This window comes from Pelodiscus sinensis, chromosome 12 (genome assembly GCF_049634645.1).
Source record: "Pelodiscus sinensis isolate JC-2024 chromosome 12, ASM4963464v1, whole genome shotgun sequence".
NCBI classification, from domain to species: Eukaryota; Metazoa; Chordata; order Testudines; family Trionychidae; genus Pelodiscus; species Pelodiscus sinensis.
The window spans coordinates 36,505,967-36,529,184 of record NC_134722.1 but is presented as its reverse complement, the minus strand read 5'-3'; the positions used below and the strand labels follow the sequence as shown (position 1 = coordinate 36,529,184).

At 40.0% G+C, this 23,218-nt stretch overlaps 1 protein-coding gene across 1 annotated transcript in view; it reads right to left on the bottom strand.

Annotated features, from left to right (window-relative positions):
* The window catches only part of SLC6A2 (solute carrier family 6 member 2), a 113,877-nt gene that overhangs the window by 13,546 nt on the left and 77,113 nt on the right, over positions 1 to 23,218 (bottom strand). Inside the window, exons 10-11 of the mRNA XM_014572550.3 lie at positions 22,703 to 22,802; positions 10,311 to 10,411 (exon numbers count right to left, since the gene is read on the bottom strand). Of these exons, the coding sequence (XP_014428036.2) occupies positions 10,311 to 10,411; positions 22,703 to 22,802 (201 nt within the window). The remainder of the gene's footprint in view (positions 1 to 10,310; positions 10,412 to 22,702; positions 22,803 to 23,218) is intronic.

The window sequence follows — 23,218 nt, the reverse complement described above, 5'->3', positions numbered from 1 at the left end:
CTAGAAACATTCTGAATCACTTATTGATTCAGCATAACATATTTCAGTTTTGTTAGAGATACTGTTGTACAATACTAATAGACTCAGTCACCAGAAATGTTTTTAAATATTGTACTTGTCAGAAGACAGATTGGATGATTAACAGTACATGTATATAATCCTAATGTGCAAAGTACATTGGAAATTTCTTTTTGTTCCTTAGGCTATTACACCTTGGGTAGTATAACCTCTCCAGATTAATATGTTCAGACCCGGGGAGAGAGGTCTCTATGCATGAAAGGCTACAGAAGCACTTCAGAGTATAGACATTACCGTTACTGACAGGAGGGGTTCAACCACCAGCATAGGTAATCTACTTCCCCAAGAGTTGGTAGCTAAGTCAACAGAAGAATACTTCTATCAATCTAATGCTATCTACAGGGAAACTTAGGTTGATTTAATGGTTTTTCACACTCCTGCGCAATGAAGTTAAGATGACCTAATTTTCTTGTGAAGACCAGGCCTAGAATGAAAATATCTACTGAAATAGGGTTTTTTTAATTAGTAAGAATGCCAGCAATGCTATTATATACTCACAAATATTGGTTCATCTAGTGATTTTTGACAGACATTCGATAGCAGCTATGAGAAACATGGGGCTTAATGCTTCAACAAGACACATCCTAATGCTAACATATAAATATGTCAATATCAAAAATTTCTAAGACAAATGTTTGGTTCCATATCCTATGGAAAGACCAATTTATATGTAGAAATATAGGACTTGCTATAGTAAATTAGAACAGTGAGACTTCTATTTTAGATAGTGGTCACCACCAGATGATTCTGAGGAAAGTGAAGAACCTCTGCATTGGGCAGTTATAAATGTAGAGATTATGGACTCTGATCAATGGCTGCAACCTTCGGAGCTAAAGCCTTGTTTCTCAACTGCATGAGCTAAAAGATAAGTGACTCTCAGCTAAGACTGTAATACACACTTCACTCTCTCTTGTCAGATTACATGGAGTAACCTATCCCCAACTAAAATTTTCTCTTAACAACCATTTTATAGAGGCCAGTTTATGCTGTGAAGCATAAATATTTAACTATTATAATTAGTTATTTTTTGACCAATCCTTTTATGAATCATATGCATTTCTTAGCCTCATTGATCTCATGTTGAGTTCCACAAAGTAAGTCATGGCGAAAACTATTTCCTTAATTAGTTGTATATTTGTCGTCTTGTTCTTGCATTGTCCTGATCTACCTTCTCTGTGCCTTTTGTTATACTGTATAATTTATGCCTCCTCTTAATAATATTGTGTAAATTAGACACTCTCACTCTTTTATCACGGTTTCTTAACTCACTCTATTTCTGCTATGTCTTTTAAACTCAGGTTTGCCCTCTGGCTTAAAACCAGAATAAAAAAAAGCATTTCCATTGCTTTATTTTCACAGTTTATTCTATGATGTAGACAAAATATTGGTAATAAAAATTATATGGACTATTTTTCCCCCTAAATAAAACTTGCTTACAGTGTCTATATAACCTTTTAAGACATCTGAAAAAATCCTGAGCTACCAATAATTTTCTCAAATGTATGTATTATCCCCTCAGGCATTATAGAGTATCAATATATAACAGTTACACTCGGTCAATGATTGACAGTATTGGACCTTAAGTCTGGAAGTCTTCTAGGGTTGTATGCATGGCTAAATGCAGCATTCACTGATCCAGTAAGATGCTTATGTCTTATCATGGTTTACTGTAGATATTAAAGCATATACTTTAGAAAGATTGGCAAGTTATTTTAATTCATTGTCCAATTACCTCCTGCCTACACTGAAGTGGGTAGTTTTCTAACTCTGACCATGCAATGCATAGTCCTATGGCACCTTAGCCCTGGTTTACACTAGGGAGTTATTTCAAAATAACCCTGCTTAGGTTGAATGGAGTGGAGCATCCATACTACCAAGCTTGTTATTTCAAAATAACAGGCCACCTATTTAAAAATCTGTACTCCTGCTTTCTCTGGGGAATAATGCTAAGTTTGAAATAGTTATTTTGAAAGAACATCAATGTGGATGCTCTGATGCTGCTATTTCAAAATAACTGCTTGCCAGAGTAATTCGAACTAATTACTCCCCAGTACTTTCTGGGGCTCTAAGTTGAGGTAGCGTGTCCACATTAAGGGAGCCTGCCTTGGACTAATTTTGAGGCATCCCCGTAGTGGGGACACACTAGTTCAGTTTTGTAAAATTGGGAGTTACAAAATTGAATTTAGTTATTTTGAAATAATTTCCTAGTGTAGACATGCCCTTCGGACTAACAAAAATATATATAGTATTATGAGCTTTTGTGGAAAACCCACTTCATCAGATGAGCTGGAAGTTCACCAAGTAATTTAGGCTATATCTACACAGCAGTGTTATTTCAGAATAACATCAGTTATAACTGACATTATTCTGAAATACCAAAGAGTGCATCTACATTGCAAGCCATTATTTTGAAATAATGGCAAGCTAGAGGACTTCTTACTCTCACTCGTGTAACTCTCATTTCGCAAGGAGTAAGGGAAGTCAAAGGAAGAGTGATCTTCCTTCGACTTCCTGCTGTGTAAACAGTGCCAAAAACTGAATTCAGTTATTTCAACTTCAGCAATGCAATTGACGTAGCTGAAGTTGGGTAGCTTAATTTGACTGTAGTCTTGCTGTGTAGACGTGCCCTTAGAGAACAACTGGTAACATATTTCTATCAGAGTGAGTTTATTTGGAAAGACAGTGACTATTATTCTACATCCTACATCCAAACATCTGCGAGTAATTGTGTGATTGAAAATAGAACTAAGGTTTTAACCTAAATACCAAAAATTGGCATGGAGTCTGGTATCCAGGAAAACAGCATTTAAACATCTGTCCTTTACTTCTTTAGAGCTAGGTTCATGCTGTAAAATTAAATTCAGAGCTTGGCTTCCCATTCTCAAAAGTTTGGTAAGAATAAATGTGGTACACAGGAAAGCTAAATCCAGAATTTTCATTCAAACGATAAAGAATTGGAGGTTAATCTGGATAGAGTCTAGATATAAAAATGTGTGTAGATTTGGTTGCAGGATTTATAAAGTCATAATTTATACTAAATTTATATTTATAACTAATGTTTAAAGGGTTACTAAATGGTTAATCAATTGATATCGAGTTGAGTTTTAAGAGATTAATTGGTTGTTTATATAACAATGATTTATAACTATCTCTCTTTCTATAGATATAAATATGCTTAGAATGATCATCAATATACAGTCCACATGTCTTTAATATGCTTATAACATCTTTTGATAATGTATTAGCATTTTATAAAACACCATCAAATGGAACATAAATATAAAGTATGACTGACTAACTTTAATGTATACTTCATTGTCTCATTACTAATCAGATGCTATCAGAGTCTAGGAATTATATTAAAATGATTTTCCTTTAAAAACATACCAGTGTATCTTATAATAAATATGTCTGGATAATATGTCATCAGCTGGCTGATAGCTAGTTTTGAACTTTGAGATGATCTGATCCAGATTTGATGTAGCTAATTGGCAGATCACTACTGCTTTAAATGTTAAATTGAAAACATAAACTTTAATGCAATGGAAAATATCCTAGATCACAATGATGTCAAAATCTCCATATATTCACCTTGACCTTTTGATCTACAAATAAACTAGAATGAATGTATAAATACCCAATATAAAATTGAAGTTTAGTTCTGATCCTAACCTTTACATAAAACTACCAAATGCTACCTTCACATTTCAGTGGGAAAAAAAAAATCTCCAATGTAATGAAACATCTATTTATTTTCCTTAATACATGTCAGAAGGATTACAAGCTATATTTAATGTGTCTCTTTCCTTTCAGTGTCACACAGCTAACCACTTGGAGTAATTGCACTCTATATATTCTAATACATTGGTCTACATTTGTGATCTCAATACTCTCCAAATGAAAAATAAACTAATCACCGAATGATGTGATTTAGTGCTCATATAACAAATAGTTACTAACACGTAAACATCTGCTATATAGTCACATTTGTGTGCATATTGTTGTGGTATTACAATTAAAAATGAAGCACATACATAAATGGTAATGCTTCTTGAAGTTATGTGCTTAGCGGACACAAATTCATATAATGATGGCTTAGTGAAATTTAGCACTGAATTAAAACCCCAAAATATTTTGATTTGCCAAAAGCATTAGGTTAACAAAAATCACTCTATACTGAGTTATTTACCTTACATTTTGCATACGGATCTGAACTGGCAGTATGTTATTTCTATTGAGAGTAAGTTGATTAGAAGACAGCCTTTATACATTTTCCTCAATGTTATAAACCTAATAGTTTCAGTGGTATAATCAATAAATAGTTTCACTTTGTACTGTATATACTATACTTTTTGAACTCCATTAATAAAGTATCAGTAGGAAACTCCTGAGTCCCAGCAGCTGCAAAAAAAAAAACCAACAACCACATTTCTTCCATTGGATATGTTGCAAAATTGTATTTCTGGGATTTTACATCTTCCACTGAAGCATCTGATATTGACCATTGTTTGAGATAGAATATTGGATTCTAGTGGTTCTCAACGTGAGGTCCGGGATTCCCTGGGATGCCATGAGACTCATTAGGCTGAAAACCAAAGCCATGCTGTGCTGGATTTCAGCCCAGAGTCCCAAGCCCCCACCACTCAGGGCTAAAGCTGAAGCTGGAGCAACTTAGTCTTACGATGCCCCTGTGGCCTGGGGGCCCAGCAGTTGTCCTGTGCGCTATCCCCTAATGCTGGTCCTGGGTTTTATTTGCAGAAAAAAACCTTGTTTTTGTGGCACAGTTGGGCCATAGAGTTTTTATAGCATGTTGGGGGGTTCAGGAAAAAAAAAAGGTTTAGACCCTCTGTGCTAGATGGACCACTGGTTTGCTCCAGCATGACTATTCCTGTGTTTGATTCCTTATGGAAGGAAATCTGCAGTTCTGTATAACGCTGGCAACATCTGGAATCATATACCTGTTTACCCTATGGATTTCTTTGTGGGGAGGAAAGAATTGTTCTTTTGGTTACTTTTTTAACCAACTTGTTTGACATATACTGAGCATCACTGAGGTCATAATGAAACATACGTATCCTTGAGTGGAAGCATGAAACCACAGCCAATGATAGGAAGAGGAGCCAGAATACGGAAAGGTAGATTGGGTTCAATTTCCACGTGTAATCCTAAAATCCCTTCCACGCAGCATTTTCTTTAATATTCAGTAATATAGGTCACTTTAGTTTGGTTTTGGGAAGTGGTGGAGAACCTGCAGCCCAGACGCTGCACATGGCTCATAAGGGTAAGCCACTGGCAAGCCACCAGACAGGTTGTTTACCTTCCATCCGCAGGTACGGCTGCTCACAGCTCCCATTGGCCACGGTTCACCATTGTCCGCCAATGGGAGTTGCATGAAGTAGAGTGGGCCACAGAGACTTGCTGGTTGCTATTTCCTGCAGCTACTAGTGGCTGCAAATAGTGAACTATGGCCAATGGGAGCTGCAGGTGGCCATATCTACAGACACAAAGTAAACAGCTGTCTAGTGGCCCACCAGTGGCTTACCCTAATGAGCTGTGGGCAGCCCCCAGGCTACAAATTTCCCACCGCTGGTTTGGATAGTTGGTTTTGTTTTGGTAACATCCCTCGCTTTTTTCATAATAAAGTGTCCCTCAAACATTTGTTTCAGTCACACTGATTAAGAGTAGCATTTTCACTTTTAAATGAATGATATTGTAGCCAAAAATTGGAGAATGAGAGTCATGAGATTTTGGTTCTCTTCTAGGCTTTATCATAGACATTTTCTGAGATCCAGTGGATGTGATGTGAACACTCTCTGACTCCACAGCCCTATGTGGATAACAAAGATAATATGCACTTGTGTCAAGCATGTTTTGAGAGTCTTATTTAATTGTTTGTAAAGAGCTTTGTGATCCTTGGATGGAAAGTGGTCCATAAGATGTGCACAGTATTATCACAGTTAATGGTTTTGATCAAAATTGGGTAAAATTGGTGGCATCTCTTTCAGAAAGTTTCTCTCTGGGTTTTTATGTAGGCATTTTATGTAGTCCTTAGGTCCTCAGAATTGAACTTCTCTGCCATTGCAAATGCCCCAAACATAATATGACCAGTTTGCAAAAAACACTTACAAATCTGAAGCCATCTCTTTACACATTCAATTTTTGGCACAAATATTCTACCACAATTACCATCTTGGGTTGTGAAGAGAAGAAAGGGGGAAAAAGTCCCCACATATACTTTTACTCTCACATCAAATGTGCTCAGAGAGGCACAACTAGTCAGGATGGGGTAGAAATGCAGCATGGGTCTGATGAAGGCAGACTAAGTGCAGCTCATTTCAGTGCCTCAAATCTTACTGAACACTTACAAAAGCATGGCTGGAAACCAGCCTTGCTTACCTGTGGGTTGCCATTATTAGAATAGATATTAGATATTAAGGTGATACGAATGTGTCTCGTGTTTGGACTTATAAAATATTTGTAGGATGCTGCATTATTGATTCACTTATAACCTATATAGCCCATGGCATAAAGTTATATTGAGTATTTGTGTTACAAACCTCTGTAATTGTGTAACTCATCAAACAGGAAAATAAATATTAATTAAGGTAAAGTCCCCATCCTGAATACAATAAAATGACCCATTGAAGGAAATGAGGTGGTGTGCAGCATCAAAGGACAGAGGCTATGCTGACTACATTCCTAACTCCCCGAGGGAGGGAAGGAGAGACCTGCTTCCTATCTGTTGTAGCATTTCTGGGGAAGATGTTCCAACATGATCGGCAAAGAGCTCTCCTGCCAACACAGCACTGTCTACCCTGGTGTTTAAGATGGTATAATTTACATCACACTAGGATATAGATTATTCACACTCCTGAGTAGCATGAATTATACCACATTAATGTGTAGTGTACACATTGTCTCAATCTCTTTTATGCTGTCTAGATTCTGAGGGATGAGGATTCCTAAATATGAATATTGATATTCCCATTCTTGACATGGGATAACCTTGAATGACACTTTGATTTGACAGATTTCTATAGTTCTGCCGCCTTTTGCATCACAGATTGAAACTCATTTACAGGCAGTCCCCGGGTTACATACAAGATAGGGACTGTAGGTTTGTTCTTAAGTTGAATCTGTATGTAAGTCGGAACTGGCATCAGCCGCGGCTGAAACTGATCAGTTTCAACCACGGCTGAATCTGGACGCCAGTTCTGACTTACATACAGATTCAACTTAAGAACCTCAGGCGTCCCCAAGTCAGCTGCTGCTGAAACTGATCAGCGGCTGATTCCAGGAAGCCTGGGGCAGAGCAACTCTGCCTCGGGCTTCCTGTAGTCAGCCGCTGGTCAGTTTCAGCAGTGGCTGACTTGGGGATGCCTGGGGCAGAGCAGCTGGGGTGCTGCTGGGTTGCTCCAGTAGCGCGGCTCCTCGGCGCTACTGGATCAACCCAGCAGCACCCCACCTGCTCTGCCTCAGGCGTCCTGATTCAGCCACTGCTGAAACTGACCAGCAGCGGCTGAATCAGGACTCCTGGGGCAGAGCAGCTGGGGTGCTGCCGGGTTGGTCCGGAGCAGCGCTGCGGGACCAACCCGGCAGCCCCCAGCTGCTCTACCCCAGGGGTAGGCAAGAAAAGCCTGGTCTGCTGGGGGGGGGGCACTAGCTGCACCCACCCCAACAGACCAGGGAGACGGAGGTGGAGACGCTCAAGTCCTCCACGGCTTTGCTCCGTCTCCCTGGTCTGCTGACCTGGGAGAAACGGAGCAAAGCCGCAGAGCACGCGGGCAGCGGGAGAGCCCAGGCGCGCTGCGCTGTCCCACTGCTGGCGTGCTCCGAGGCTTTGCTCCCCATCTCCCTGGTCTGCTGGTCAGACCAGAGAGACGGGGAGCAAAGCCTTGGAGCATGCCCGCAGCGGGACAGCCCGGGCGTGCTTGAGCTGTCCCCCTGCGGGCGTGCTCCGCGGCTTTGCTCCCCGTCTCCCTGGTCTGCAGGGAGACGGGGAGCAAAGCCTTGGAGCATGCCTGCAGCGGGACAGCCCAGGCGCCCCTGGGCTGCCCGGCTGCCCGAGCCCCTCCGCGGCTTTGCTCCGTGTCTTCCTGGTCTGCAGACCAGGGAGACGCGGAGCAGCTTTTCTTGCCCTGGAGTACACGGGCCGTGGGACCGCGAGGTCCCGCAGTCCGTGTCCTCCGGGGCGAGAAAAGCCGTGTTTGTAACTGCGGATCTGACGTAAGTCGGATCCGCGTAAGTCGGGGACTGCCTGTATATGTATATGCTTTCCTGTGGTAACTGGGAACAGATGAGATAGTAGCCCCATATCCTGTTGCTGTGGAGTTTCTGACTCTATGGGCTGAGATGTGGAGGACTGTACGAAAGGATTTTACAACCAGAAACTTTGGTTATGCTGTACAAGAAGATGATCTGTCTGCGGTACAGCCACGGGCTGATATCTTGTGCCATTCATACACCCAAGAAGGAAGTCATAAGAACATAGGAATGGTAATGCTGGGTCAGACCAAAGGTCCACCTAGCCTACTATCCTGTTTTCTAACAGTGGACAGTGCCAGGTGCCCCAGGAGAAGCGAGCAGAAAAAGCAATCATCAAAGGACCCTTCCACCATCACCCATTCCTAGCTTCTGACAATAGAGTCTATGGGCACCATTCTTATCAATCCTGGCTAATAGTCATTGATTGACCTATCCGCCATGAATTTATCTACAGGCTGAACCTCACTAATACTGCACTCTCTGGTCTGGCACCATCCGTGGTCTGGCATGACTTTAGCTAGCTGGATAAGTGTGGCTAAGTTTCCTATGGTCCCATAAAATTTGTTTACAGATGCCAGTCCTGGATCTATTCTGAATTGTTTAGTTCTAATTGACCCCTAACTCTCTTCTACAAACCCAGTAAGCAGTGAAAGGGTTGGTAATGCTGGTAGGCAATATTGACCTCCTGTTGTTTGGCAAATTCTCTGATTCAGCACTGTTCAGGTCCAGAGGGTGCTGGACTAGAGAGGTTCTACCTGTAGTTCTTTTTTGGTCTTCACAACATCCTCTGGCAAGGAGTTCCACCAGTTGACTGTGCATTGTGTGAAGAAATGTTTCTTTTTTTGTTTTAAACTTGCTACCTATTAATTTAACTTGGTGTTCCCTCATTTTTGTGTGACGAGAGCAAGTAAATAATTTTGCCTTATCTACTTTCTCCCCATCAGTCATGATTTCATAGACCTCTATCATATTTCCTCTTAGTCTTGATTGTAAAATGGAATTCATAGCAGCCTAAATGAGGGAAGTGAATTTGAAGCTGGGGGCATAATAGCTGGTTTTGGTAAGACAAAACATGAACTTGGCCTATAGCCTAATAAGATTCTAAAACATTTATGAGTCTTATAGTCGGTGATCAGAGAAACAGGAGACAGGTGTGATCCTTTGTGTTAATATACACAAGGACCATTACACACTCAGCAGTTTTTCAAGCCAATTACAATGTAGCCAACAGGTCTACATACAAATCTGATGATGGAGGAACCTCAAAAGATTTAAATGTTTAGCTGAACCTACTGAGAACCCTTCAAGTCCAAATGGCCTTTAAATCCTATATCTCTACTTCCGACATCTTACTGCAAAAAAAGAAATTGAGGAGCACTACCATCTTTCCTTCAACTCACACACATTCACATGTCTTAAATTATGGAGAACACTCTCACCATCTGAATTTCTGGTGGGTTACCAAGCTGAGGCACTAACTCCTAAACCAATTTGGAGAGATGAAGCTGTAATTAACACCCATACCTGCCTTAGGTAATCTTGACCACTAACCATTCTTTCCTGGCTGACAAATTTCACCCAAAATGCAGCCATTCCACATGTGAGTCAAAATGGCTTCTGCTATTCCAACTGACAGCTTTGGGGATATCAGTGAGTTAAAAAGCCAGCCTTTGAGTCCAGTAATCAGAGCAGGTGCTCAGGACACCAGCTGCTGTGGGTACCAAATTAATATCCGGGGCACGTGTATGCACCAAATTTGGGTGGGTGGAATATTTGTTTTATTCTGTTCATATGTGTGGGGGCACTGAAAAGCTATACTGCCTTGGGCAACAAAACATGTAGCATGTGAATAATGTTATGAGGTTTGCATAAGGTTTGCATAATGTCTTGCTTTTAGTATAAATAAGTTGATAGAAAACATCCTCTTAGTGTTCTTTCCAGGACAAAATCAATCACTTGCCTCTTACCAATAAAAAAGCTGGGCTAACAAATTTCCAACACAGTCTCCAATAGAGGCCCGGTTTGAAACCCATCATTTGTTGTATGTCGTCACTGAATCTGTCCACACCTGCAGGTAAAAAACACAATCAGAAGACACACAGCTTTAAGTTGGCAAAACATTTTAAGATAGTAGCAAAAACCCCCAAACATATTTGTTATTTTTAGTGACAGAAAAATATAAGTGAGTTACTTCCAAACCAGAAATAGTATAAGGATGAATGAAATCCGGACTCCATTTTGTTTGCAGGAATTTCACAACTGAGTTCAAAAGGGCCAGGGTTACTCTTTCATTGTCTGTTCACATGAGACTCTAATTGTAAATCACATGACCACTGGGAAAGTTATGCTGACCTTCATGTTCAGTTAAGCTACAAAAACATTTCCAACATTTAAGTGGAAAAATGAATACAGATGCTTTTAAATTTATGGCTGTAAGCTATTGTACGTGTAGTAAAATTACACAATTCACTCATACTCATATAAAACTTCACATGCAAATAAGGTGCTGATTGTAAAGTAAATCCATATGTTTCTATGTTTCCACAGGAAACTCCTCTAGAGTCCTCCTACCAGATCCACTTTTTTCAGTGCAGTGTGAAGAAATAAGTTTTGTTTTTTTAATGTATGGAATTTTATCAACCTAGAATCTGCCTCAGGGCTTATCTTTTAATTTAGATGTATGCCACAACACACGAATATGAGCCTCCCATACTGAATCAAACCATGGTCCATCTTTCCCAATATCCCATCTCCAACAGTGGCCCATGCCAGTGCTTCAGAAGGAATGTAGAGACAAGAGCAATTATGGAGTGACCTATTCCTGTCTTCCAGTCCCAACATGTGGTAGTCGGAAGTTTAGAGTAGAACCTACCCAGGACTAGTGTAGAGTAGGACTGGGATTCTGTGGGTCTCACAAGACCCACTGCCATAACAACAGACATATATGGTAGCAGGATTTAATAGTGTCGACAGAGAAGATTCCACAGTCAACCTGTGGAACTCCTTGCCAGAGGATGTTGTGAAGGCCAGGACTTGAACAGGGTTCAAAAAGATCTAGATAAATTCATGGATCCATCAATGCTATTAGCCAGGAGAGGCAAGAATGGAGCCCCTAGTTTCTGGCTATTAGAAGCTGAGAATGGGCAACAGGGGATGGATCATTTGATGATTACATGTTCTATTCACTCCCTCTGGGGCACCTGGTATTGATCACCGTTGGAAGACAGGATACTGGGCTAGATGGACCTTTGGTATGATCCAGTATGTCCGTTCTTATAAGAAAATAAGTGACCCATCCACATGTATTAAAAAAGTGAGGCTACAACTATAAGAAATTGTGGGAGTTTTGATTGTTGAACTCATTGGGCAGTTGGGGGCAGAGGGTTTGTCTGATGAGACTCAAAGCTCAGATACTAAATAATTACAATCAGGCTTGTTAAATTAATGATGCAAAACATGTGTTTGTAAATGTGATAGACTCACCTTGGTCACTTGATTAGCAATTATAAATTTGTGCTAGCAATTGCAAATAGATGGCATATTGCTTTCATTGTGAGCAAAACCTTATTTAAGCAATCACCACTTAAAAATTGTAGCTGAAAGATCCAACGGTTTTTTACTGTGCTCTGTGGAAACACTCAAGACATGCATGGAAATGAGCAGAGGAGACTTATATGCACCTGACTTTGACTAGAGAGGAGGAAAGAGACAGACTCTCCTTAACCAAAATACAAAAGCGGCGAGGAGTCCTGTGGCACCTTATAGCAGACCCAGAATCTGACAAAGTGGGTCTTTGCCCACAAAAGCTTATGCTCCAACACTTCAGTTAGTCTATAAGGTGCCACAGGACTCCTCGCCGCTTTTGCAGATTCAGACTAACACGGCTACCCCTCTGATACTTAACCAAACTATCGTTGAAGTGTTTAGATGCCCCTCAAAACTAACAGATAACTCAGGTCCTTATTCATTCAACACCTTATTCATTGTTTCTTCTTCTTCTTCTTGTAAGTGTGTGGATAGCACATGTAAAAGGTGTTTTGTTTACAATACTAAAAGCTAGAACCCTCTGTGTCACCACAGTACACACAGTGGCAGTATACATTTCTTTTCATTGTCCTGTCAGTGAACTGAAGGAAGCCCCTGGGTTAAAAATCATGCTAAGTCATATTCATCGGGCCTTTCTGGAACTTTATACCTGACTGGAAATACTTTACTATTCTGCAGGATACATTCTATCCATAATATTTTATTAGAACAGAAATGTGTGTATTAATTGGGAGTTTTAATTTGTTACTCAAAATAATTGTAAAATGTCCTCTTCCCTATGGTTGAAATGCTAATTTCTCTCACCCCCCCCCCCCCCCCCCCCACACACACACTTTATCTGTTGTTGAAATCCTCGAATTAAATTTCTCCTGGTAGCATTTCCCAATGGCAAATATTACCTTGCAAAATCTTAATTCGTGCCATGGCTATTTTTCCACATCAGTTTATAATCAAATTACATGGTCACTACTTCTGTGAAAGGCTGGAAAAAATTTCATAATCAGAACCATTGTAAAATAAATTTTAAAAAGATTCTTTGCTTTTAAGTCCAGAGACAACACAAATAAAGTAATTAAAGAAATCCCCAAGAGAAAAAAAGGGTTTTTCATCAGTGCTCAATATTACTTTTTGACCAGTATCACATGCATGTAGATGTACTGAACTGCCAAGTGCTCACATACTGGAGAAATATGTTGCAGCTTGCAGGTTTGTTTTTCATCCCAAGAATAATGGGCAAAGAACTGTAAATCTGAAGTCTTTGTCCCATAGGAGCTTGTTTACCAGAGTTCAAAGGTGTGGTAAGCCACTCATTACAATACTAATGTCTATTTTAGGGAACAATTCAAAGGGAACCAGTCGACTTACATAAATTAGCTTCAGTAACCACATTTAACTCATTCTTTCCCACCTAGAATGCCTTTTGTAGTTAAAGTCTTTTTGATCATGAGCTATATGACTATGCCACTCTGAAAATAAAGGGTCTTTGATCCCCACAACCTGCAGTTCAATTTCAATATAGCAGTCCAGTTCTGTCCATTCACTGTCAATGTGAACATACCTTGATATCCTGAATGTGCAAATCTTGACATTATATATAAGGACTTTTCTTCTATGTCATATTTCTGTGTAGCTATAATATTCTGCCCACCCATTTGCATTGTTTCTCATATTTTACTAAAAACTTTAACCGTCCTGGACAGTCAGTAATGGATTTGAAAGTAGCCATCTTTCTACAAAAAAATTTCAAAACCCGATTACAAAAGGAAACAGCTGAACTGGAATTCATGTCCAAATTCAGCATGATCAACTAAGGACTGAGTAAGGATCTCAACTGGTTAGCACATTACAAAGGCAATTTAACCTCTCTGGATACTCACACATCTCCACAACAAGTGCTGTGAATGACCTACTTCCACCCTGACTTGATTAGCTTCATCAACACAAGCAACTCTTCCTTATATATAGACATTTCTATAACTTCACTGCAATTCATCTGATAAAGTGGGTTTTATCCTCAAAAGCTTATGCCTTTTGCGTAGCTCGATTCGGCTTACCTTAAGCCAAGCTGCTGCAATGTCTACACTGTGGGAGGCTGATGGGAGCACATGCTTCCCTTGGCTTCCCTTACTCCTCACAGAATAAGAAGTATAGGACACTAGTAGGGGCTGCTCCAGCATTTGATTTGGGGGTCTACGCTAGACCCACTAAATAGAATGCTAGAAGATCAACCTATACAGAGTCGATCTTCTCTATAGTGTAGACATGCTCTCAGTCTCTAAGGTGCCATGGGACTCCTTGTTTTTGCAGATACGGACTAACATGGTTACCCTATGAGATTTGTTTGACTCTGATATGCTCGCTTTAAAATTCTGTAGAAGTGGATTCTCATTTACTTCAATGTCTCTTCACATTGTCAGAGGAGAACAGAGGGTGTGTCTACACTAGCCCCCTAGTTCGAACTAGGGAGGCTAATGAGGGCGATCGAAATTGCAAATGAAGTGCGGGATTTAAATATCCCACGCTTCATTAGCATGTGCCCGAGCATTTTGGAAATTGACTAGCCCGCAATAACTGCCCGTGTCTACAAGCAGCAGAGAAGGGCAATTCAAGAATAAACCCCTTACTTCGAATTATCAGTTAAACCCCCATGGAATGAGGGTATCCCAAAATAGGTATTTTGCATCTTTTAAGCAAGCCGATTATTTTGAAATATAATGGGCTCGCTATTCCGATGTCCCTGTAAACCTTGTTCCATGAGGATTAAGGGACATTTTGGAATAGCACTTGATTTTAAAATTTGCTGCTATACAAACAGCATCAAATTTCCAAATATTTCAAAACTGACTTGAAATAAGCTATGCAATTTTCGTAGCACAAATTGCGTAACTTGTTTCAAGCTAAGGGTGTAGTGTAGACGCACCCACTGGCAGCAGTGACAAGCCTCCCACTAACTAGTTTTTGGGCCATATGGAGATTGGGATCATCATCAACAACCACCATGGGCTCAGCGCCCGTTGGTGTCTGATACTTCCCTCACTATTTCCTTCCATCTTTCCCTGTCCAGTGTGGAGTGGCTTAGTTTCAGGATCTTTCTATAACAACTCCTCTTGAACTCCAATATCCTTCTCTTCAAATCTTTCATCATCACCAATATTTCACTTCTGTACAACATGCTGCTAAATACATACATTTTCAAGATGCTCAGCTTTGTTCCTAAGCTAATCACTTTACTTTTCCAGATCTTATCCATTGCCTTCAAACTCGCTCTTGCTTTCACTATTCTAGTCACTATTTCCTTCATATAGTCATGTTGCTTCCCAAATACATGAACTTCTCTATGTTCTTTAGCTCAATCCCATCTACGCTGATCTTCCTTCCTATTTCCTTATCTCCAAATACCATTGTCTTCATTGTATTGATATTCATAATCAGTCCATACCGTTTCCCTTCCTCATTTAGCACCTGCACCATTCTCGCTAACTTCTCTTCTTCTTCCTTGATGATAACTATGTCATCCACGAATCTCTAGTTGTTAATTCTCATCCTGTGCACTGATATCCCTTCTATCTCTTTCTTGAACTTGTCCATTGCTCTCTCTACGTGCGTGATGAAGATACTCGGCAATATCGGATCTCCGGGTCTCGTACCTCTACTCATTCTAAACCAACTTCCCAACTCTCCGCATGTTCTCACCGCTGCCTCTGCATTATCGCTGATATCCTTCAACAACTGTATCAGTCTGTATCCACTCCCTACGACTCCAATACAACCCAAGTCACTTTCTGATCTATACTGTTAAATGCCTTCTGAAAATCGATGAAGCAATTGTAGATATTCTTGTTCTTTTGTCGCGCTTTCTCCGTTATCAATCTTAGTGCCAATACCCGCTGTATTGAACTTCTATCTTTCCTGAATCCCTCTTGCTCATCCACTAGATGTTCTTCTATCTGCGATCTCAATCTCTCTGTCAGTATAATCATGAGCACCTTGCCTAGATGACTCATTAAGGCAATTGTTCTGTAGTTCTTGCACTCCAACGTGCTTCCTTTCTTGTGTATTGTCACTAGCACAGATCTTGCCCATTCCTTAAGTGCCTTCTCTTCTTTCCATGCTATATTACATAGTCGATGTATTTCCTGAATCATACTTTCTCTGCCATATTTGATCATCTCTCCTGTGATCTTATTTCCAGGGCTCTTGTTCTTTAATTGTTTCACTGCTCTTTCTACTTCCTCCTTCAGAATATCGGTCTTGCTCTCGATACTCTTTCAATTGCTCTCTTTCAATTCTTCTATCAGTTTCTCTCAGGTCCAACCGTGCTTTGTACAGATCGGTACAATATCTCATCCATTGCTGCACAATCTGCTCTTAGTTCATGAGCAGAGCCAGTATAAATCATGGCATACACAAGTCTCTTACCAGAAAAAAGTGACAACTGAGTAGGATTGGGAGAACCAAAGTGTGGTTTGAATTTGGTGTAAAACTGAGTTCTAAGGACTATTCCTTCATTTAATTTGAAGGGAATTATTTTTAGAAGAAAATTCAATTTAGTCTCCATTTAATTTTAATTAATTTAGTTAACTATAACAAATTGTTAGCGTCTGGCATGCTAACAAGGGTGGTGAATACACAACAACCTGTAGACACAATATTCATACAAGAGTGCAAGTGACTTCTTTAAATGGATCAAGTCTTTAAAAGGTGTTGAAAGGGACACCTTCTTACTAATCTTCTCCCTGCTTTATTTCTCTGTTTCTGTTTATTATTGGGCATTTGGTTCAAGTTCTGACCAAAAACAGGAAGCCGAGAAAAAGTTGATAAAGAGGCTTTTTTTGGAAACAGAAAAGTTTGATTCTCAATGTTTAAAATAACTTTTTGCACATGACCTCCTCGTTTCCAGGGACAAAACTGAAGCAAAAGTGAGAGCACTGCAGAAAGCCACATAAAATGGAAGTGATGCTGTTGACATGAGTATTGTTGGTTCAGCAAGTGGAAAGCTCAGGAAATCTAACGAGTGCGCCTGTAAATATGAGATTTTCATTCCTGTCTTTCAGACCCAGGATGCTCAGAAGCATTTGAATTTTTTGGCTGCTTATCTCAACAGACCCTCAGAACAGCTCTGAGGCTCAACTTTCCCTAACCATAATTCAGAAACATGGTGAAAATCACTCAGAACAATGTATACCATCATGCTCTCTGCAGTGGGATGAATTTCACCCTTAGATTAATCATGCTAATAAAAATCTGGCACTTTAACATTCTCAGAAAGCATCAGGCATACAAGGAAATTGAATTCAAAAGAGTATGTGTGGACACTCTCTTTCACTAGCCATTCAGTCCAAGCATGATATTTGTGACTGCGATATATCCATTAAAAACTGTTCAGAAAGAATATTTTAAAAACCTTGACGCTTACCACTCTCTGAGGGCATGTCTACACAGCAGGGCTTAACTCAAAATAATCAATGCAAATTGAGCTACGTCAATTGCGTAGCTTATTTCAAAATAGCTTATTTCAAGTTTTGGTGCTCCCTATACAGCACTTATTTTGAAATAGAGCAGTCTTCCTCTGACATCCCTTACTCCTCAGAAAATTTGGGTTACAGGAGTTGAAGTAAAAAATCCTCCAGCTCGATAGTATTTTGACATTATGTCGAAATAACTGCTGGCTGTATAGATGTGGACTATGTTATTTCAAAATAATGCTGTGTAAACATAGCCTTAGAGTCCTCTAAAAGTAGCTTTCAAACTACAGCTCAGAAAAGGACCCTCTATAGCAAGTGTGTAAATATATCAATAAGTATTGCTTGCTTTCTCCATATTTCTTGAAAACCAATGTCCCAATTTTATTTTTGCTTCTATAGATATCTCATGGAAATAAAAAACAATCCTACAAAGTGATGGCTAATCCCAGCATGAGAAGGAATTGGTATAATAAACTCAATATTTGATGTAAGCACCAGCTGAGAGAATCACATTTTAATCACCACTGCCAGTGAGCTTCATCTCTTTTTCTCACTGGGAAAACAGTTAAATTACACTTATGTTTTATGAGCAGACACCCTAGATAAATATATTAGTGCTAAAGAGAATTTCAGTGCAATTGCTGATCTACATAAACAGTGAAGCCATTTTATCAATGTGTCCATGCTAATTTTTTGCTACTCCACCTATAACAGTTGGCACAGTTCTTGCATAGTAATTGCTCTAGACATAGCAATCAAATTAATATGGATAAAAGAATAACTTAAAAATATGACAAATTATACCAGGTGTAACTGAAAATTACTCTTTAACATAACAGCAATATCCTTTCATCTCATCTGCAGGAAGGCCACTGTATTTTAATCAGGATGAATGAAAGTTCACCCATTGCAGATGCCCCAACATCTGCTGTATGAGTTGTTTAAGACTTCATTAAGGATTTAGGCAGGGAATAAGTCATCCTTGTGCCAAGGGCTAGCATGAGTACCATAGATCACTTAAATCCTACACAAAACCATTGGCCCTGGAGAGAAACACTTTTTTTCTTTTTGATGGGTCTCTCTCAAAGTATATAGAGAAGGGTCTGCAAAATCAGGATGATTATTCCAGTTCTCGGTATCTGGGATCATAATCACACACACACACACACACACACACACGTCTTCTATTGACTTTTGCCAGGTTGAGTATGTCATGTTTCATACTCTTTTAACTTTGCATTTAATACAAATTAAAGTTATTTTGAATTGCAAAGAGGATGTGTGTCAATTACACTTTAAGTGGTATATCTGATTAAATGACGGCAGGAAAATGAAATCTTTAAAGTAGGGGTAGGAGATATATTACGGACAAAGTTCCAATATTGGACCCTGATTTAATTCAAGCATGTTTACCCTCTTTGTGCATTTTTCCATGAATGTGTATTCATAGGTTTTGTTTGGAAAAATATTTGGAGAGGTTTTATTTGCATAGATATGGGCAGCATTGTGAGGACACGTGTATTTGCATGTGAAAAAATCTGAGTCATGTCTGAAGTGCTTCAATCTGACAGTTGAGCCACCAAATAAACCTGAGCAACAATGAGGAAAGGATGGTGGAGAAGGATGTTACAGCAGCACTTGCTTAAAATTGTTCTATGGAAGGAACTGCACAGACCTTGGTGCTGCAGCGTTGTGGTCGCCCAGGAGCACAACACTGCAGGACTACTGACATTAGGGGACACCCTCATGAAGTCTGCAAGAAGCAGTAAAGAGCATGCATGGCCTGTGTCATGCTGAGAGGTTTGGAGGACACTACAATTCAGGTCCTCATCCTCTTAGTCTCTGACCAGAGGGGGATGGTGTAATGTCAGATTCCCTCCCTGCTGGTAGAATGCAAGGGTGGCTGGGTCAGATTTGAGTAGCATTATGACCAGGCACATGGGATTACAATGGTGCTCAAATTTGGCCCATTTTGATCACTTCAGCCCCCTTTTGCAATCTAGTCAGGGTACCCCTGTATGTGTGTGTGAACAGATTGAGCATGAACAAAAGTCAGTTCCTGGCTAATATTTGTCTCTCTCTCTCTCATGTAAATGGCTCAACCCATTTAACTCAAATATTCCAAACAAATTCACCCATGGATTGAGCCCAGGAAAGTTTCAGTCCAAACGGATTTTATTTGAGAAGATTCTGAGCAACTGAAAACGTGAGGCTAAAATGAGAACAAGAATTCATTGTTCACAAATATTAAGCTTATTCCTTTACAGAAACATGCCATGACAAGGTTTGTGACTTGTAAACCCTATGACACGGAGCTTTTCCTGGCAACGATGCTAATTAACAGATTTTAATTTGGAGTGGTAGGGGCTTTTCTAAGAATGCATACCCTTGTTAAGTTACTGGTATTAAGACAGAATGCCAATTAAAATATCATTGCTTGCTAAAACAAACCAGATCCCCGTCCCCCGCAAAAATCTTTGGAACAAAAGCTTTGCAGTTAATGGACACATGTATTATGTGAACTAAATATTTCCACAGTTTTGGTCTGTGCCAAAATGTCAGGTTTGCCTTTGGGATAAGCTAATGTTCCTGCAGGGTCACTAAGGCAACTGAGGCCCATCAGAAAACAAGAGGTGGTCAAGATCATGCCAGATTTAATCAGTCAGTGATATATAAATAGCACCTGGGGCTGCAATAAATTGTTCTTTATAGAGAAGCAGGTTTTATTGTGTCAGTGAAAACATTTATCATCTGCTTGAAACAAATGAATAGTTATTTTCCCAATTATGGAGGGAGGAAAAGAGGTGATGAGCAGAGAGAAGTTCTAACAAATAAGTGAATTCTGATTGAGCTTGCGTAATTCACTTTGTGGACTTTATCCAAGTCTAGCCATTGTGAAGCACAGTAAATCCCATTTTAATAACAGAAGATAACTCTTCATCACTAAAGAAACAAGGCTATTTTTATGCTGCAGCTACCAAACTAAGGCATCTTTCTCTTTGACATACACTCTAATATTTACCTCTCTCAAAAAGCCGTTTTCTCTAAAATCTAGTGCCTTTAATTGTTTTAGAAGAAAGCAGCATTATAAGCTGTGATATGATATGTATGATTCCTCTGATGGACAGAATTACCATTGCAAAGATTCTTTGCTTTCCTTAGATGTACCAGTTGTGGCTGTCACCCCTTCAAATCACTCGCTTGCCAAAAGTTTCCATGTGGGAGTTTAACTAGAAAAATAAAGTGAGGCGAGCAGGTGGAATACAATAAATGGTCAAGAGAGGTAAATTGCAATAGGAGCAAGCATGCCCGAGAACTTTATAACTCGCCCAATGACAGCTGTACAGCACTCTCTCTAAAAAGACAGTAAGACAACTGTTAGAAAAAGAAGAATCATTTCACCAGAAATCAGGACAGCTAGCACAGTACACATTTGGATGAGTCACATAAAGTCTAAGGGATAATGTAAGTTTGAATGCTGGCCAAGACAGAAGAGGTGATTGGAGAGGGAAGAAAGCATGAGTGGTTGATTAATGTTACTGACTTGTTAATGCCAACTATCTTAAGGTACAATAGAGGGTTTGAACTGTTTTTGTCAAAGCAGGAGTACTTGCTGTGAGTAAGAATTATTTTCTCCAACCCAGATTATTATTATGGGACCCTTAGGACATTCAATATATTCCTGAAATTATGTGGTAGTGCAAAAGAGAAAGGTTTGTGTTGCTCAGATGCTTATCATTTGAGTGGTCTACTGAATTGCCAAAATATTTAGAATGTCTTTGACAGAACTGACAAGGAGTCCTGTAGTACCTTAGGGTATGTCTACACTACCACCCTAATTCAAACTAGGGTGGTTAATGTAGGCAACCGAGTTGCAAATGAAGCCCAGGATTTAAATATCCCGGGCTTCATTTGCATCTTGCCGGGCGCCGCCATTTTTAAAGCCCCGGTAGTTCGGACTCCGTGCCCGTGGCTACACGCAGCACGGAGTAGGTAGTTCATCTTAGGCTCTCTAATCCGAACTACCGTTACTTCTCGTGGAACGAGATGTACCAGTAGTTCAGATTAGAGAGCCTAATCCGAACTACCTACTCCGTGCCGCATGTAGCCGCGGGCACAGAGTCTGAACTACCGGGGCTTTAAAAATGGTGGCGCCCGGCAAGATGCAAATGAAGCCCGGGATATTTAAATATCCCGGGCTTCATTTGCAACTTCGGTTGCCTACATTAACCACCCTAGTTCGAACTAGGGTGGTAGTGTAGACATACCCTTATAGACTAACAGATGTATTGGAGCATAAGCTTTCATGGGCAAAGTCTTTGCCCATGAAAGCTTATGCTCCAATACATCTGTTAGTCTATAAGGTGCTACAGGACTCCTTGTCACTTTTGCAGATCCCGACTAACATGGCTACCCCTCTGATATTTGACAGAATTGTCTTCGTAGATGGTGTCCTCAATAACTGGGACACAACTGCTTCAAAGCAGAATAGAAATTAAAAATAAACAAAATAACCCAATTACTAAGTCATCAAAGGAGGAGTCTGAATGCTGCATGTATTTTTGAAAGAATGGAAGTGGAACGGTTACATGCACTTTGTATCTGAGATCAATTCTGAGCTGCATTTGTTTATAGAATAATCATTGAGGAAGTAATTGGAAAGCAAGTTTTCAATGTATATGATGTCTGAAAAGTTGGCTGGAAACATGACATTACAAATATGGCAAATTATAGTTGTAGTCAGAGCTTTGATCCACATTTGGGGCATTAGCTTATTTCGATGAGAACATTGAAAAATCCACAACAATACACCAGGTAATTTGGGAATAGCTGATTGGGAATGAGAACAGGCCATTATACTGTATTTTGTATTTTGATTTAACCAGAAGAACTGCTCACAAAGAACTGATTACAAGACTATTGGGTCACGCCATCATGTGTCTGTTATATAGGTTATGGAGAAACTACAAAAGATTACATGCTCCCTGAGAGTAGCAAAGAGGTTCTGCAGGAAAAAGTGTCAGTGGCTTTGCAACTAAGCTAACCTATTGACCTGAAATTCTGCATGGTTTAGAGGTGTGATTCCAACTCACAGGGGTGTGTTAACAGCTACAACACATGGGCAAGAATGGAAGGATTCTGTCCCCAGTGATCTTCTGCCTGATACAGTTTGTTTTGGCTTTGCGCAAGGCTCCATATGTATTCTTGTCTCCGCATAAATAAGATGAAAAAAACTGCTCTTCTGGTTTCTGCCACACAACACACTCCCATCATTACTTACAGCTCTGGGGATAGCCAACAGTTTACAAGACTTTTGGTCATAAGAAAAGAAAAGAAAAGCCACTTACCATAAAACCAGGACACTCCAATTGCCTCCATTAAAACAGCAAACAAGATTGAAGTCCCCGCTGCAAATGTGTCCAGTAGTGTGAGCACATAAATTCCACCCTGTGGCATAAAAAAATCCAAAAAGTATCATAAATTCATAGATTCCAAGGCCTAAAGAGAACACTGTGCTCATTCAATCGGACTTCCTACATAACAAGGGCTAGAAAATGTTCCTTGACAAGATCTTTTAGAAAAACCTCCAGTCTCCTGTGAGGAAGAATGCACGATGACCAATGTTCCCTCTAATTTTCACCATCCATGTGTTGAGTAAATTTTATTATGTGCACTGAAGCATGTGCACATGCCTGCTGATGAGTGCATGGGGGAAGTAAAGGGGACAATTACCCCAGGCCTGGCAATTCAAAAGGACCCAGGGACCCGGCCACTGCTGCTACTGCCCTTTAAATCACCACCAGAGCACTGCATCAGTGCACTATGGGTATCTGTGAGGCTGCTGTGGGGGAAGGGGGAGAGAG